The sequence below is a fragment of the Theobroma cacao genome, chromosome 3, assembly GCF_053813885.1.
Source record: "Theobroma cacao isolate CCN51 chromosome 3, ASM5381388v1, whole genome shotgun sequence".
NCBI lineage: Eukaryota > Viridiplantae > Streptophyta > Magnoliopsida > Malvales > Malvaceae > Theobroma > Theobroma cacao.
Window position 1 is genome coordinate 43,570,543 of NC_142641.1, and position 18,400 is coordinate 43,588,942.

The 18,400-nt window shown below is 35.1% G+C and overlaps 2 protein-coding genes and 1 pseudogene across 3 annotated transcripts; all 3 read left to right on the forward strand.

Annotated features, from left to right (window-relative positions):
* The first annotated feature begins 253 nt into the window (after positions 1 to 253).
* On the forward strand, positions 254 to 2,909 carry LOC18606345 (carnosic acid synthase-like; annotated as a pseudogene). The gene is made up of 4 exons (XR_016025389.1): positions 254 to 313; positions 485 to 676; positions 808 to 1,781; positions 1,898 to 2,909. The product of XR_016025389.1 is annotated as a carnosic acid synthase-like (transcript).
* Positions 2,910 to 6,734: 3,825 nt separating this feature from the next.
* LOC18606346 (carnosic acid synthase-like) lies at positions 6,735 to 9,319 on the forward strand. The gene is made up of 3 exons (XM_018116970.2): positions 6,735 to 7,026; positions 7,532 to 8,504; positions 8,621 to 9,319. Exons 2-3 carry the CDS (start codon positions 7,533 to 7,535, stop codon positions 9,248 to 9,250), a joined length of 1,602 nt encoding a protein of 533 aa, XP_017972459.2. The 5' UTR covers positions 6,735 to 7,026; position 7,532; the 3' UTR covers positions 9,251 to 9,319.
* A 5,138-nt stretch (positions 9,320 to 14,457) lies between these two features.
* LOC108661252 (carnosic acid synthase-like) lies at positions 14,458 to 16,787 on the forward strand. Its single transcript, XM_018117266.2, has 2 exons — positions 14,458 to 15,517; positions 15,629 to 16,787. Exons 1-2 carry the CDS (start codon positions 14,543 to 14,545, stop codon positions 16,256 to 16,258), a joined length of 1,605 nt encoding a protein of 534 aa, XP_017972755.2. The 5' UTR covers positions 14,458 to 14,542; the 3' UTR covers positions 16,259 to 16,787.
* The last annotated feature ends 1,613 nt before the right edge of the window (positions 16,788 to 18,400 follow it).

Below are 18,400 nucleotides of genomic sequence, written 5' to 3' on the forward strand. Positions count from 1 at the left end.
AAATATTTAATTTATCCTCATCTTACCCCCAAAAAATAATATATAGTTTTCTTGGAAATTGGACTTTTTGTTTCTTCGTTGAAACTGCAATTAATTCACCATATTGTGTAAATCAAAATATTTGCAAGATATTCATAAAAAAAAATCTACTACTACTATTACTACTATGTTCCGCTCTGCCCTTTGATATGAGTTTTCCTTTTAAATATACTTTACAAACCACGTCTATCTTTTCCATATGACGATTATAAATCTGGAATCCAAATCCTTTACCTCCAATTCTTGCCCTACTTTGTGTCCAAGCTTTCACAAGGTACCATGTGTCTATTTTTAATTATTAATTAATACTTATCTTGTTATAATTTTTTCTTTCTCTCTTATATTTTGATTTTAATTTTTTTCCTCTTTCTCTATCTTTTCCCATCTTTCTCTATTATCAAATGGTTGCTAATCTTTTTCCTTCCAATGCTTGTTGTTATTCTAGCAAGAAAAGCAAATGTATCATGGCCATGGGTTGGTAGCTGTTCGATCGGATGATTAGCATAATTAGATGACAGGTGAGGATCAAAGCAAGGAGTGGGTAGAGGAGGCTGCTCCTTTAGCAAGAATTGCACCACCGGAGACCAATTAAAGTTGGGATCTGCCGGAAGAGGTACTGGTGAAATAGAAGAGAAAGGTGAAAACTGTTTTTTCCCGATCAATATAAATCATGCTCACTTCCTTGTTGCAACGTTAAGCTCTATGCGCTTCCTCGTTGCTTCTGCCTTATAGCTTACAATTTCTTTTTCTTTTTTTAATCCCTCCTAGAATGTCGCACACAGCTTACACCTTGTATTCATGGCTGTGGGATGGTAGCAACCAGAAGGTTGGACTGCTTGGAGCAGTCTTCTCATTTTTTATTACCACGTTGGTAATTTCACTATGGCAACACTGGACTCTTAGGAAGTCAAGGAAGCCAATCGCTCCGTTGCCGCCTGGCCCCCGTGGCTTGCCATTAGTGGGATATCTTCTGTTTCTTGGAACCAATTTACACATGGTCTTTTCAGAATTGGCGGGAATATACTGCCCCATCTTCAAACTTTGGCTTGGAAACAAATTATTCGTGGTAATTAGCTCACCATTGATAGCAAAAAATGTGGTTCGTGTCCAGGATAAAACATTTTCTGAGCGGGATCCTCCCATCTCTCCGCAGATTATTACTTGTGGCTGCATGATATTGCATTTGACTCTTACAGCGGTCCTAGCTGGAAAATGAAGCGCAGAGTTCTTGCTAGCGAGATGCTTAGCAATGCTAGCTTTAATGCATGCTAAGGTCTACGAAGAGAACAAATGATGAAAACTATTGGGGATGTGTATAAAAACGTTGGTAAGCCAATAGATGTCGGTGAATTGTCATTTTTAACTGCAATCAATGCGGTCATGGGCATGGTGTGGGGAGGCAAACTCTGAGGAGAGAAAAGGGCCACCATTGAGGGTCGGTTCAGAGAGATTTCTACAGAATTAATGGTGCTATTGGGAAAACCAAACCTTTTTGATTTCTTCCCCTTGCTTGCACGATTGGACATACAAGGTATAAAGAAGGGAATGAAGAAAATCTCTCATTCGTTTGATCAAGTTTTGAGTCTGTAATTGAAGTAAAAACGAATTATATGGCCACCACGAAGGAAAAAGATGATACAACGAGTGAACAAAAAGACTTCTTGCAGTTTCTATTGGAACTCAAGGACAATGAAGGTAGCGCATCGCCTATTACAATGAGTCAACTCAAGGGCATGCTGATGGTACGATTTCTTACCATACACCAATTTTCCTTTTTTTTTTCTTTTTCCTTTTCGTACAACATCCTTTTAACTCTGCTTTCTGGTTTGGGTAATGCGTGCTAATAATTTTTAACTAGGACCTTCTGGTGGGTGGAACGGATACTACATCAACTATGATGGAGTGGACAATGGCAGAGCTAATCCAACATCCAGAAATAATGGAAAAAGTGAAGAAAGAATTAGCTGATGTTGTTGGGCTAAATAGCACCGTTGAAGAGGGTCACTTGCCTAATTTACTGTACCTACATGCGGTGATAAAGGAGACCTTCCGATTGCACCCGCCCCTGCCCCTCCTGGTGCCTCGTTGTCCTAGCGTATCAAGCACTGTTGGTGGCTATACCATTCCAAAGGGCAGCAGGGTTTTTTTAAATATCTGGTCCTTTCATAGAGACCCCGATATATGGGATAATTCTTTAGAATTTCAACCTGAAAGGTTCTTGAATGATCCTAACAAGTTTGACTACAATGGCAATGAGATCCGGTACATGCCATTTGGCTCTGGAAGGAGAAGGTGTCTAGGACTTCCTTTTGGAGAGAAGATGCTATATTTCATGCTGGCCTCATTACTGCATTCTTTTGAGTGGAAATTGTCCCAGGGCACGGAGCATGACATGTCCAGCAAATTTGGAATTGTTATGAAGAAAAAGAAGCCTTTACTTCTTATTCCAACATCAAGCTTACCTAATCTTGAGCTCTACAAAAAATAACTGCAATGCTGTAGTCGTACTAAACTATTATTGTATCTCCTTTATACAATTAGATTGCTTTTTAGCAAATTTCCTTGGCCACCAGCAATATTCAGACAATAGTGCCATGTAATACTTTCTTATCAAGTAAAAGGAAATATATTGACACACGCCCGCCATTGAGTCAGACGGTTGGGATGTTGCTATAAGTAGGTCGGCTACCAGACCGGGACCAAGGGCGGAAGGCCTCAAACAACCCTCGACGGCAGGATTCTGTAGTCTGAGACTGTGACACTCCATGGCTGCTGCAACAGAAAGTTTTCGTTTATCTTGGGCTTAATGTAAGCAGAAAAAGGTTGTAAGCTGATGTTATACAAGTCTTTACGCTGATGTAACTTTTGATTTTTAGTTGGTCAACAGTTCCAAATTTGTGATTGAAGATTTCACTCTTGTGTTATTATTGCTTCTTGTTTGCATCGAAGACAGGAGGAAGCAGGACCGACTCGAATACAGAATACTTATGGCCATCAAGAGGCTGGCCCATATATTTAAACTTTAGCGAACGGGGCGTGTGTAGTGCATGTGGTAGCGGGGTCAAGCCATGTGCAGATGCTACCTAACAAACTGGAATACTTTCAAACTATGTCCTACTCCTTCTGTGCCGCCATGATCTATCACACATCACTAATCCATACTGTAAACAGTGTGGTCTGTTTCCACTCATCGTCTCCACATACTGCTTCCGATCGATAAGATATTTTAAAAGTCAAAGAAAATAAAATGGGCTATTGATTGATTATTTCTTTTTTTTTTTTAGTAAAAACCAATAACCCTTTCTAGAACTTTAATATCCTTATTTTAGGCCTTATGAAACGAAAAGGAGTTTGCTGTTTAATTGAACCAAAATTAACTTCAAATAAATATTTTTGTACTATTAATTATTACTAACTTTCTTTACCCTCTAATCTCTATCATTATTATTATTTATGTTTTTTTAAGACTCAATGACCTAATAACCTTTCATATTGTGTTCTTCTTTTTTAAAAAATAAAATAAAGATAAAAATATTTTAGGGATTTACAACTCTAATTTTTTTTAACACTGTGATTGAAGCATTTTTTTTTTATAAAAAAAGATGGATTTTATTGACCATTTTACCAGCTAGCCAAAAATAGTCTCAAGCTAAAATCGCCGGAAACTCCTGTTGGCATCGAACCTGGCCTGGCAAAAGAGAAATACAAGAAACAGCAAACTGCTCACGTAAACTTTGGCAGTAGCCCCAAAACTCAGCTGATTCACCCTGTGATTGAAATATTGATTTCATGGTAGTAACATACTCTAGAAAACAAGTGTATATATAAAAAATGAAACAGTAAAAAGAAAATGGAAAGAGCATGTTGGCTTATCTGTTGTTAATTTTTAACTTGCATGGTAGGGATGGCTGATTTTTAGAACAATTCATTTTTCAAAGAATGACGTACAGAAATCTGATATGTTGGCAAAAAAAAAGATACTTATAATTGGGTTTGGGAGTCCAATAGATGATATTCATAAATTTTTCTTCTCCTAACAGTTAGATAGATATTCACATAGATTTTTCATAGAATGCCATAACATAATTCATTGATGTTGGTACTGAAAATGACTTGTTATAAAATGGCCCAATACATGGGGGGCCGAACCCAATTGCATCCCAAATCAGCAAAGGGCCGAACCAACCCAATTGCGTCCCAAATCAGCAAAGCTGCCAATTTTTAGAAACTATACGTGGAAAAGGGCCTTACGACTACCACATAAAGTTATGTTACGCTTCCTATAGTGCAAAATAAAGGAAAAAGAAAAACATCAAACAAGGTAGAGGAAAATGAACTCGCTTTTGCTTCTTAGAGGCTTTTGTGCCAAAAAAATTCACATGAAGTTTGAGATTCTTTCTATAATTCTTTTATTTATTTTTTTTCAATACACTTGTTATTATCATATATTATATGTGTAGGATTCAATTATTGCTTGTGAATCTCATATATATATATATATATATATGTACCTGACTAGTGCTAAAACATGCACTGAATAATAATGAAAAAAAATTAATATTTTAGTCAATGATAAGTGCAACAATCTTTCTATTTAAAAAATTAAATTTCAATTTTTATTCTTAGAAAAATAATGGACAAAGAAGTAATAATGACTCAATTAACTTCTATTCTCCCTCCACCGAAACTTATTGTTAATTAGGTTCAAACATTAATCATCAGAACTCATATGTTTAGGACTGAGTTTCAATTGGTTTCGGTTGGGATTGTCAAAAAGTCAACCTAATCGACGGCATTAGAGGAGTAATCAGCACCGACCAACCAGCTGGTAGGAAACACCATAGAGGTTGGAAATGACACTTGAAAGTCCATCACCATCGCGCATAACAATGTTTTTCTTATTCTTATATTCTTCATTTTTATTTATTTCTTCAATTTTTTTTTGTTTTTGTTTTTTTATGGATTTTTATACTATACATTATCATAGAGTTTTTAAATTTTATAAACGAGATTAAAGGATTGTCATTCCATTAAGTTATATTTAAAAAATTAAAAGTTAATATAGTAACTAAATAGATGCAAGATAATATTTTAACTCGTTTGTAAAATCTAAAAATTTTACTGACCCTTTTTATAAAACAATAATACGTTTTTCCTTAGTCAATGATATGTCATGATTTTTTTTGGCTAAAATCCGAATTCAATCTTTATTAACTTTTATTACCCAAAATGACATATAAATTAAAGAGAATGGAAAGAAATATATTTCAAATAAGGATTTTTCCCTAAATTTTGAGATATAAAGATTGAATTCGGATCAATTTGCATCTACACAAAAGTCTCCATGTGAGTATTTAAAATAGAGAAAATGCCAATGTCAAAATGGAAAAAGTCAAAGCAATTTAAGGTCAAAACATAAATGTGAAAGCTGAGGTTCAACCCACAAAGGACCTGATGACTGTGTTGGAACAGCCCTCAACCTTTGGTGTCACTGTTAAAGTGAGGTAAGGAATCCACGTAACGTGGATAAGTACATTTTATTTTCGGGGCCAAGACGTTTTTGAGAATTGTGTGCTGCTGTGAAGGCATGCTGATTGTGGGAGCTGCTGTGATGTTTGGTGTTTTATGAATGAATGAGAACTATTTCCACATCTATCATGATTTTGTTTACTTCTGGGAAGGTGTTTTAGGGGTGTTGATGATATGCTAGGTGTTATGGTGACACTAATTTCAGGCTCATGGATGTGGTTTCTTTGGTTTCTGATACTTGTGTGTAAAATGTACAAGTCCTTCAAAAAATTATGTTGAGGGACATGGGAAGTTTTTATGTTCATATGCTTGGCAGGGACACTTTGACCTTGTGTAAAAAGGGTAAAATAGTCATGAGAGGATGCTAAGAACTCTAGGCTTTGTTAAGAAAGGTAGAATCTTCTGTCAGATGTACAATTACTGTCCAGATGATCCTATGATGTTTTCTTCACTTTAGAGCATAACAAACTAGGATCAACTTGCTTTTGTTTTTCCTCAGGGGAGTGTTCTTGCCTCTCTTGTTAGTTATACACAATGAAATTTCAAAAAAAATAATAATAAATGTGAAGGGCAGCAATTTTGATTGAACAATAGATCTCGTGCAAACCAAGTTTGGCACCAGGCAGATGTTTGACATGAAGTAATAATTATACATTAAACTGGCCCTTAATTCATTTGGGCCAATTGTATTTTATGGAGGGTTCATAATATTGTAGTGAGAGCGATGTATTTCGACCTTAAATGATATATATATGTGATACTCCAAATTTTAATATACTCGCAAAGTAGTGTAATAATGGTGACATGGACTAAGAGTAATTTCATCTTCTTTTTGGTGAGTTTTAGCAAATATTTTATATTCAAGATTTCATAAATTATTTTTATAAAAAATAATATAAAAAATAAATAATTTTTATTTTATGGATAAAATGGTAATTTTAGATCTCAAATCTAAATTTTTAAGTTTTCATGAATTCGAATATCTCTAATTTATTGTGGACCTTTTTTCAATGTTAAAAGAGTTAAAAAAAAAGAAAAAAAATGATAAAGTTAACTTATTAATGGTATTTTCATAAATATTTGAAACCTTTGTCAACCTTAGGTATAAAGACCATGACTTTCCAGCATTTTCTTCTTCCTCTCATTTCTTCTCTCCGTTCCTAATCCTTCGTCTTCCATGGAGGCCATTCTTGAAGCTTTCATAACTTTCTCATATTAACTCCAAATTTCATGTTTTTATACATTTTTTCATAAGATTTTTCGTGCTCTTTGCTTCTTTCAGCTCAAAACCCTCCAAAAGTCTTCCCTCTACACTTTCTCTCACTACCTGAACATTTTAGAGAGAGAAACTTTTTAAACTAGCTTGAAAGCTCTTGAAAGACTTTTTCTCCATTTTAGTCCTCACAACACCTTCAAAAGCTATTCTCATTGAGGAAAATTAACTACGAGTCAACCAAGGTGAGTAATGGATTATGGTTGATTTTTAAGTTTGTTAATGATAGTTAATAATTAAATTTGTGGGCTGTTTTATTGTTGATGGATTATATTTTGGTACAAAGGTGAGTATTTATTATTAGTGCGACTAAAGTAGTGAAAATAAATGACTAGCTAATGACTAGAATGTTAGCTTTGTTAATTTAAAAGTATATTGATGCTTGGAACGGGGATTAGGGGATGTTTTGATGGGTTGAGATTGTTGGAGGGAGAAATAAATAATAATTATGGTAATTCATGGTTTAACTAGTAGTGTGGATGACTAATTTAATAAAGGGCATTGTATTGGTGTATGTCAACATTTCTATTTGGAGCACTAATTTAGGTGATAAAAAAAATCAATTAAAAAAAAAAACAAGTGGGTGAACTTGCATTTTAGATATACTTCCTCGCTGCAAAATCAAACTCTTGCACGTCCTTGTTGCTTCTGCCTTTTAGCTTACGACTTCCTTGTTTTTTTTCCTCCTAGAATGTCGCACGCAACTTACACCTTGTATTCATGGCTGTGGGATGGTAACAACCAGAAGGTTGGACTGCTTGGAGCAGTTTTCTCATTTCTGATTGCCACGTTGGTAATTTCACTCTGGCAACTCTGGACTCTTAGGAAGTCAAGGAAGCCAATCGCTCCGTTGCCGCCTGGCCCCCGTGGCTTGCCATTAGTGGGATATCTTCCGTTTCTTGGAACCGATTTACACATGGTCTTTACAGAATTGGCGGGAATATACGGCCCCATCTTCAAACTTTGGCTTGGAAACAAATTATTCGTGGTAATTAGCTCACCATTGCTAGCAAAAGAAGTGGTTCGCGTCCAGGATAAAACATTTTCTGAGCGGGATCCTCCCATCGCTGCGCAGGTTATTACGTATGGCTGCAATGATATTGCATTTGACTCTTACAGCAGTCCCAGCTGGAAAATGAAGCGCAGAGTTCTTGCAAGCGAGATGCTTAGCAATGCTAGCCTTAATGCATGCTACGATCTACGAAGAGAACAAGTGATGAATACCATTGGGGATGTGTATAAAAACGTTGGCAAGCCAATTGATATTGGTGAATTGTCATTTTTAACTGCAAACAATGCGGTCATGGGCATGTTGTGGGGAGGCAAACTCCGAGGAGAGAAAAGGGCTATCATTGAGGGTCGGTTCAAAGGGATTTCTACAGAATTAATGGTGCTAATGGGAAAACCAAACCTTTCTGATTTTTTTCCTGTGCTTGCACGATTTGACATACAAGGCATAGAAAGGAGAATGAAGAAAATCTCTCATTTGTTGGATCAAGTTTTGGAATCTGTAATTGAACTAAGAATGAACATGGCCACCAAGAAGGACAAAAATGATGGAAATAGTGAACAAAAAGACTTCTTGCAGTTTCTTTTGGAACTCAAGGAGAATGAAGATAGCGCATCATCTATTACAATGAATCAACTCAAGGGCATGCTGTTGGTAAGATTTGTTATCATACACCTATTTTCCTTTTTTTTTCTTTTTTTTGGGTACAACATACAGCCTTCATCTTTACTTTCTGGTTTGGGTAATGGGTGCTAATAATTTTTAACTAGAACATTTTGGGGGGTGGAACGGATACTACATCAACTATGATGGAGTGGACAATGGCACAGCTAATACAACATCCAGAAGTAATGGCAAAAGTGAAGAAAGAATTAGCTGATGTTGTTGGGCTAAGTAGCACCGTTGAAGAGGATCACTTGCCTAATTTACTGTACCTACATGCGGTGATAAAGGAGACCTTCCGATTGCACCCCCCTCTGCCGCTCCTTGTGCCCCGTTGTCCTGGCGTATCAAGCACTGTTGGTGGCTATTCCATACCAAAGGGTAGCAGGGTCTTTTTAAATATCTGGTCCATTCATAGGGACCCCAATATATGGGATAATCCTTCAGAATTTCAACCTGAAAGGTTCTTGAATTATCCTAACAAGTTTGACTACAATGGGAATGATTTCCGGTACATGCCATTTGGCTCTGGAAGGAGAAGGTGTCCAGGACTTCCTCTTGGGGAGAAGATGCTATATTTCATGCTGGCCTCATTGCTGCATTCTTTTGAGTGGAAATTGCCCCAGGGCACAGAGCATGACCTGTCCAGCATATTTGGAATTGTTATGAAGAAAAAGAAGCCTTTACTTCTTATTCCAACACCAAGCTTACCTAATCTTGAGCTATACATAAAGTAATTGCTACAATGTAGTCGTACTAAGCTATTATTGTATCTCTTTCATACTATTAGATTACTTTTTAGCAAATATCTATCGTCTATCTTTTGAAAAAAAAAATCTGTCGTCTATAGCAGGAATTAGACAACAGTGCCACGTAATATTTTCTCATAAATATCAAGTAAATTTTGTGAAATAACCCATTAAAGTAATTAAATAAAATTATATACTGATATATATACCTCATTGAGTCAGATGGTTGGGATGTTGCCGTAGGCGCAGTGGCTATCAGACCAGGACCAAGGGCCTCAGCGAACCCTCAGCCGCAGGATTTTGTAGTCTGGGACTGTCGTTACCGCTATAATGTATAGCATAAGCATATAAAACCAGGTGGTCCATGGTGGTAGGCTTGCGATTTAGATTTGTCACACCGCTGCTGGTGGTTTCAAATGGAACAAAGAAGTTGGGATGTCATATGTTTCATAATTTCAAGTTTTGTCGATTTTGGGTGGTCAACAGTTCTAATAATTTGTAATAGAAGATCTTACACTCGTTTTAAACCCTAGCAAATGGGCGGGTCCAATCCATGAGGGTAAAATAATAGCGAGGTCCAGCCATATATGGATGCTAACCAACAAAATTCAATACTTTCAAAATCTTTCCATTCCGCCACAATAGATCCCACACTCATTATCCATCCTGTAAATGGTGTAGTCTCTTTCCACGCATCTTTCCACATACTGTCTCCTTTATCTGCTGACTCACCCCTCTAGTAACTCCAAACAAAGCCCTCTAGCTAAGGGCTAAAGCCCCTGACTTGTTTATTTGGCTTTTTCCTGTGTCCGTGTTTCCTTAACTCCGGGTTTCACATTTCTCCGCCACTGGTTGTCTAATAGTAGTAGTTTTATTCCGTTTCCTTACAGCTAATGCCCAAATTATAGAAGTCGTGATCCCTTAAGCCAGCAATTCTTTTTTTTTTTTTTCTATAAGAAGCAAAACCAACAATTCATTAATCAAAGGGAGAGAAATCCTACACCACGGATGGTGTAATTTTTCTCTCCGCTGATAACAAGCATCGTTACTCAAAATAGCATTTTATCAAAGAATCAATACAATTACTTTTCATGAGTTAAAAATCAACACAGTATACAATTTTAGTAAACAAAACCCATCTCCATCCTATACAAATCAAGTAAACGAAAATCCATCTCAATCCAAACGTCCATCAATGCCAGCAATTCTAACAGTTCACTTCATTTTCCTTGATTTACATCCTTTAACAAACCAACACTTAAATTTTTTTTTTAATGCCGAGACAGATTAGAGCAAGTTTCGGGACCGTGAGGGCATGACTTGCAAGACTCCATTTATGTAACATGTTGTTCTGTCGAAATTTGAAAAGTTTTTTGATGAGTATAAGTATGCCATTGTCATCATCTTCCTTTAAAAAATGTTCGAAATAATTATCTTCATTACAATATTGACATAATTTCATTTTTTAATATACTGTGAACTTTGTAAAAAAAAAGAAAGTATAAAAAGTCAAATTCGGGAGTTTCATTTTGACAAAATTTCGAACTACTCTGATTAATCTTAATTTTTTTTATATAAAGATAGATACGCAAACAAAGACTCCGTGTCATTTAGCTAAAAATTGACTAATCCAGCGAGATTTTTTTTTTTTCCTTGACAGAACCCTGAGATTACGTTTCCAACTCTAAGTTACGACTAATCTTCCCTCCGATTTTTTTCGATTTTAATAATGTAACGTAATTCAAGGTTTTTTGGAGGGGCAGGGCTGATTTGCGATGTCGGAACATTTGTCTTCACATCCTGGATTTAAAATTTTCAGTAGTAGTCTACTCATTACTCAGTAGGATATACTAAAAGTCAAAGAAAATAAAACAAGCTATTGATTGATTGATTGATTCCTTTTTTTTTTAATGAAAACTAGTAACCCTTTCTAGAAGCCCGTTGGGTTCCCTAAAGGTCTATAAATATAAGACCGAAATAGCCTAACGAGACTTTACTTTCCTTATTTTAAAATAATAAAAAAAAAGATAGAATCATTTTATGAACTTATAACTTTTGTGTTAGGGATTCAAGACTTTAATTTTTTTTTAAAACATTATAATTGAGGTATTGATTGCACGGTTGTCACATGTTTCCGAAAACATGCATATATATATATATATATATATATATATATATATATATATATAAACAAGAGTTGGCTTATCTGTTGTTAATTTTTTAACATGCATAGTCGGGGCGGCTGATTTATAAAACAAATTATTTCTCGTATTGGGAAAGATTTTCAAAGAATCAGGTCAGGAAGAAGATTTGATATAATTGGGTTTGGTGAGTCCAGTAGATGAAGGTATCTTGTAGACAATATTCATATTTTTTTTACGTAGATAGATTTTTCATGATGACTCCTATATAAACTATATAAAAATGCCGTAACATATTTCATTAACGTAGGTATTGATAATGATTTGTTATATAAAGGGGCAATACATCGGGGGCCCAACTGACCCAACGACTACTATCCAAAATTAGGAAAGCTGCTATTTTTCGAAAATATATGTGGAAAAGGGCCTTCCGATCTGTTTCTCAAAAATGAACCTAAAGGGCCTAGCACACGCATCAGTGATCAGACCGGTGCCTAATTTATAGATAACTACAACCTTTTCATAATCTTATATTCACGTGGCCTTTTGTACATATATATGTCACACCTGTTTCCAAAGCATCTTTACAGTTTCGTCAAAAATATATGACATTTAAAATTTTCAAATAAATTTTTATTTTTTATTACATTAAATTAAGTATTTATATATTTATTTTAAATTAAATAAATTATTATATTTTTATTTTAAATTAAATATATCGTTATAACTAATTATTGATTTAGTTAAAGTGTCACACGATATTTTATGTTACGTAATATTGATATGACATATTAACATGTTATAATAAATAATAATTTAGTATATCAATATAAAATAATAATATAATTATGTGCTATTTTTTACTTTTTACATTAATATCACGTGAGTATATATAAAATGATAAGTGATATTTTTATTAATTAATAATTAATTAATCATTAATTATAAGAGTTTATTAGACTTAAAATAAAAATATATTGAACATAATAAAAGAATTAAATTTTATTTACATTTTTTTAAATAGTTTAAAAATTATTTCGAATATTATGTCAAAAAAATATCATTAAAATTTTCTTAAATATAAAACATATCCATTTGCTTGTTGTAAGTAATAATTTCGTGGGATTCATCCTGAAGTCGAAAAGTTCATGGGAATGAACAAAGGAATTAAATTGGATCGTTTTAACCAAACCAAAGAGCTAATAAAAAAGAGGTATGCCAAACTCTCCAATCTCTATTAATAAAATTGTCATTTCAATAAACTCGGTATATTTATCTTCAACCATTTCTTTATACTCAATTTTGGATTAATTAAAGTTAGTTATATAGTTAAGGCTCTGTTAATTAGGTTATGAAAAACTTTTAAGAAAAACAATATAATTTAAAGATAAAAGGAATATGCAACTCTCTATATATAGTATAATAATACTTTGGGATGACAAGAGAAAAATAGAAAGAAAAGAAGTTTTTATGTATATTTGTCAATGAGAAATATAAAAAAAACAATTAAAGGAAAAAATTGTAAATAACCTAAAAACTAAATATCCTATTCTTAGTTAATAAGTTACAAAAAAAAATTAATTTATCCAAATAATGGAATGGTTATCCAGTATTTTTCTTTTACTCCATCAAGTGATTAGTTTTTATTAAGTATCAATAATCTGACACAACTCTTGAAAAAGCCAAGTAACATAGAAGATGGGAACCCAGCACATGAGTCTACCTTTCTACAACACACCAGAAACCAACTGAAACGAAGGTCCAGAATGACGAAACAGGTTCCATAGCTGGAAACGGTTCACTTAAGACAGCTAGAGCTGGGAAAGACAACACCCGGAGGCACACATAAGGATCCGACGTCCACAAAGAAAACAGATCAACCCCTGTTAAAATACTCCATCAATGATACCAAAGTCACGTTACACAGCATGCAACACAAGAAACTCACATAGAAAACGTGTCAGCCAGAATAACTCAACACCTGCAGATGGAGAACCATTAGTCCACAACAGATAATCTGGCCTTAGAGCTTGTGACAGAAATGAAAGGGGCTACATTAGTGCCAAACGCAGAACACCGTGGCAGCGCCATGCTCGAAGGCGCCAGAGCAATCACCACCTTGTGTAAAATATTTCCCGCTATCCACACCAAATCAAGCCAAGAAAAGTCTTAATACACCCCTAGTAGCCACCCCCTCAATCCCATCGGGCACCCAAATCTTCTCAAGTACACAGTCATTTCTGTCTGTCAATTTCGATTCCTGGAATCATAATCACCCCAGCTTTACACACCTGAATCAATGTTTGCACCATACTGGTTATATTCTTCATTTTTATTTATTTCTTTTTTATTATATTATTCTTTTTTTATGGGTTATTATCTTATACATTGTTGTTAAAAGTTTTTAAACTTTATAAATAAGATTAAAGAATTGTTACATGTCCATTAAATTATATTTAAAAAATTGAAAATTTAATATATATATATATATATATTTATATAATAACTAAATAGATATAAGCTAATGTTTTAACTCATTTATAAAATTTAAAAGCTTCATCATGCTGCGTATAAAACAATAATTTATTTTTTATTAGTCCATCACACTTAACTTGTTCTTTTTTTTTTTGCTAAAATCCTATTCGTGGTTGAATTTTATTATTATTATGAATGACATATAAATTAAAGAAAATGGAATGAAATATACTACAAATAAGGGATTTGTTTCCCTAAATTTTGATAGATAGATTAATTTTGGATCATTATGCATCTAGACAAACGTCTCTATGAGTATTTAACACAGGGAAAATGGCCACGTCAAAATGGAAAAAGTCAAAGAAATTTTATTAAATTAGAAGGTAAAGAATTAGGACGCGTAAAATTTGACTTTCACCATTGAAAATTTGTTATTGTGCCTATCATTAACAGTTTAAATCTGCATAGGAAACTACGGTGCTTCGCTTTGCCCTTTAATTTGACTTTTCATTTTAGATATACTTTACAAACCAAGTGTGTCGTTTCCTTAAGGTGGCTATAAATCATTCTCAATTCCTAGCTCGGTGCAACATCAAACTCTATACACTTCCTCGTTGCTTTTGGCCTTTAGCTGACAATTCCATTTCCATTTTTCCCTCGTAGGATGTCGCACACAACTTACACCTTGTATTCATGGTTGTGGGATGGAAGCAACCAGAAAGATCGACAGCTTGGAGCAGTTTTCTCATTTCTGATTGCCACGTTGGTAATTTCACTCTGGCAACTCTGGACTGTTAGGAAGTCAAGGAAGCCACTCGCTCCGTTGCCGCCTGGCCCCCGTGGCTTGCCATTAGTGGGATATCTTCCGTTTCTTGGAACTGATTTACACATTGTCTTTACAGAATTGGCGGGAATATACGGTCCCATCTTTAAACTTTGGCTTGGAAACAAATTATGCGTGGTAATTAGCTCACCATTGCTAGCCAAAGAAGTGGTTCGCGTCCAGGATAAAACATTTTCTGAGCGGGATCCTCCCATCGCTGCGCAGGTTATTACCTATGGCTGCAATGATATCGTATTTGACTCCTACAGCAGTCCCAGCTGGAAAAGGAAGCGCACAGTTCTTGCCAGTGAGATGCTTACCAATGCTAGCATTAAGGCTTGCTATGGTCTACGAAGAGAACAAGTGATGAAAACAATCGGGGATGTGTATAAAAATGTTGGCAAGCCCATTGATATTGGCGAATTGTCATTTTTAACTGCAATCAATGCGATCATGGGCATGTTGTGGGGAGGCAAACTCCGAGGAGAGAAAACGGCTACCATTGAGGGTCGGTTCAAAGAGATTTCTACAGAATTAATGGTGCTATTGGGAAAACCAAACCTTTCTGATTTTCTCCCCGTGCTTGCACGGTTTGACATACAAGGTATAGAGCGGGGAATGAAGAAAATCTCTCATTTGTTTGATCAAGTTTTGGAGTCTGTAATTGAACTAAGAATGAATTACATGGCCACCGAGAAGGAAAAAGATGATGCAAAGAGTGAACCGAAAGACTTCTTGCAGTTTCTATTGGAACTCAAGGACAATGAAGATAGGGCATCATCTATTACAATGAATCAGCTCAAAGGCATGCTGATGGTAAGATTTGTTATCGTACACCAATTTTTCGTTTTTTCTTTTAGGGTACAATATACACCTTTTATTCCTGCTTTCTGGTTTGGGTAATGAATGCTAATAATTTTTAACTAGGACATTGTGGTGGGTGGAACGGATACTACATCAACTATGACGGAGTGGACAATGACAGAGCTAATACAACATCCAGAAATAATGGCAAAAGTGAAGAAAGAATTAGCTGATGCTGTTGGGCTAAACAGCACTGTTGAAGAGGATCACTTGCCTAATTTAGGATACCTACATGCGGTGATAAAGGAGACCTTCCGATTGCATCCGCCCCTGCCCCTCCTTGTGGCCCGTTGTCCGAGTGTATCAAGCAATGTTGGCGGCTATACCATACCAAAAGGTAGCACGGTCTTCTTGAATATTTGGTCCATTCACAGGGACCCCCATATTTGGGACAATCCTTCAGAATTTCAACCTGAGAGATTCTTGAATAATCCTGACAAGTTTGATTACTACGGGAATGATTTTCGGTACATGCCATTTGGCTCTGGAAGGAGAAGGTGTCCAGGACTTCCTCTTGGGGAGAAGATGCTATATCTCATGCTGGCCTCATTGCTGCATTCTTTTGAGTGGAAATTGCCCAAGGGCACAGAGCATGACCTGTCCAGCAAATTTGGAATTGTTATGAAGAAAAAGAATCCTTTACTTCTTATTCCAACACCAAGCTTACCTAATCTTGAACCATACATAAAGTAACTGCTATAATGTAGTCGTACTAGACTATTATTCTATCTCCTTTGTATTACTTAGATTGCTTTTTAGCAAATTTCTGTTGTCTATAGAATAATAGAAAGATTCAGACATGAATGCATGTAATATTTTCTTAGTATCAAATAAATTTTGTGAAATAAACAATTAAAGCAATTAAGTAAAAAAATATATTGATATACGTCATTGAGTCAAGACGGCTGGGATTTCGCTGTAGGCGCAGTGGCTAACGAACCAGGGCCAAAGGCCTCAAACAACCCTTGGCGGTAGAGCTGTAGTCTGGTACTCGGGGTGGGTACTACTCTAATATGGCATAACCATAGAAAACCAGGTGATCCGTGGGGTCTTGCAATTTGGATTTGTCGCAGCTGCTAGTGTTTTGGTTTCAAATGGAGCAAAGAAGCTGGACTTTCATATGCTTCTCAATATGAAGTAGTGTTGATTTTAGGTGGTGAACAGTTCTAATTTGTTATAGAAGATCTTACTCTCTTTTGTTCTTTCGGAGAGTTATGGATTGAGGTAACCCAACCAATTTTTAATGAAATCTTTATGGCTTATCAAAAAAAAAAATGATCTTACTCTCTTTCTTATTGCTTCTTGTTTGCATCCAAAAGAGAAGACACCAGGGTAGGCTTGAATACAGAACATTTATAAAATTTTCAATTTCGGCTCTACAATGTACCATGCCCATCAAGAGGGTGACCATATCTTTGAACTCAAGCAAATGCCCGGTTCCAATGTATGAGGGTAAAATGATAGCGAAGTCTTGCCATATATGGATGATACCCAAACTTCAAAACTTTCAAACTCTGTCCGACTCCTTGCATGCCGCCACGATCGATCCCACTTCAGATATCTGCCCTGTAAACTGTGTAGTTTCTTTCCGCGCACCTCTCTCCACATATTGCTTCCACTCGGTCTCCTTCATTTGCTCACTCATGATTAACCAGTCTAACAACTCCAAATAAAGCTCTCGAGCTAAGGGCTAAAGTCCTTGCCTTGTTTAGTTGACTTTTTCCTCTGTCGGTACTTCTATAATTCCGGATTTCAGATTTCTCTTCCACCAGTAGTAGAGTACTAGCAATGCCTAATTATAGAAGTCGTGATCCCTTAGGCCAGCAATTCTAACACTTCACTTCATTTTCCTTGATTTACATCCTTCAACAAACCAATATTTTTTTTTTCTAGATGATAAGATAGATTAGAGCAAGTTTCACGACCTGTGAGTCTGTGACTTGTAAGACTCTTTCATATTTATATAATATCTTCATTTGTTGAAATCTGAAAGGTTTTTGATCGAGTATAATTAAATTTGTCATTTTCATCACCATCTTTAAAACAAAATTATTAAAAATAATTATTTTCATTAAAATATTGACATATTTTTTTAAATACTATTAATTTCATAAAAGAAAATGGAGTATCAAAAATCTAATTCAAGAGTTTCACTTTGATGAAATTTTGATGTAACCGAATCATGCCAGCAAGAGTACATGTCATTTAGCTAAAATTGGTGATCCATATTTTGTGCCATTGCCTAATCTTCCCTCCGATTTTTTCTTCCCTTTTAATAACGTAACGTAATTAATGGTGTTTGCCAGGGGCAGGGCTGATTTCTGAAGTGGGAGCATTTGTCTTCATCTCCTGGATTTTTTTTACTAAAAATGAAACCCTTTATTTAACGAAAACCAAAAACTCTTTCCTGAAGCCCACTGGGTTCCCTTAAAAGTCTATATATATATATAAGACCAAAAAAGCCCAACAAAACTTTCCTTTCCTTATTTTGGGTCTAATGAAACCTAAAGGGCTTTGATGTTTAATCGAACCGAAATTAGCTTTAAATAATATTTTTATACTATTGATTATTACTAAATGACCCAATAACCTTTTGTATGTCATTTTTCATTTTTAGAAAAAATAAAATAAAGATGGAAACGTTTATGAACTCATAGCTCTTGTGTTAAGGATTCAAATTCTTAATTTTTTTTTTAACATTGAAATAATAACATCACGATTGTAACATATTTCAGTAATATGTTAATATAAAAAAAGATAATGTTAAAGGAAAAAGGGAACAACATGTTGGCTTATTGTTGTTAACTTTTCAACATGCGTGGTATGAATGGCTGA

Bases quoted from the DNA above. Each gene is read 5' to 3' on its own strand.
- LOC18606346 (XM_018116970.2), top strand. From the start codon at position 7,533: ATGTCGCACGCAACTTACACCTTGTATTCATGGCTGTGGGATGGTAAC. The intron at 8,505-8,620 runs GTAAGATTTGTT...ATTTTTAACTAG, and splicing joins AACTCAAGGGCATGCTGTTG to AACATTTTGGGGGGTGGAAC.
- LOC108661252 (XM_018117266.2), top strand. From the start codon at position 14,543: ATGTCGCACACAACTTACACCTTGTATTCATGGTTGTGGGATGGAAGC. The intron at 15,518-15,628 runs GTAAGATTTGTT...ATTTTTAACTAG, and splicing joins AGCTCAAAGGCATGCTGATG to GACATTGTGGTGGGTGGAAC.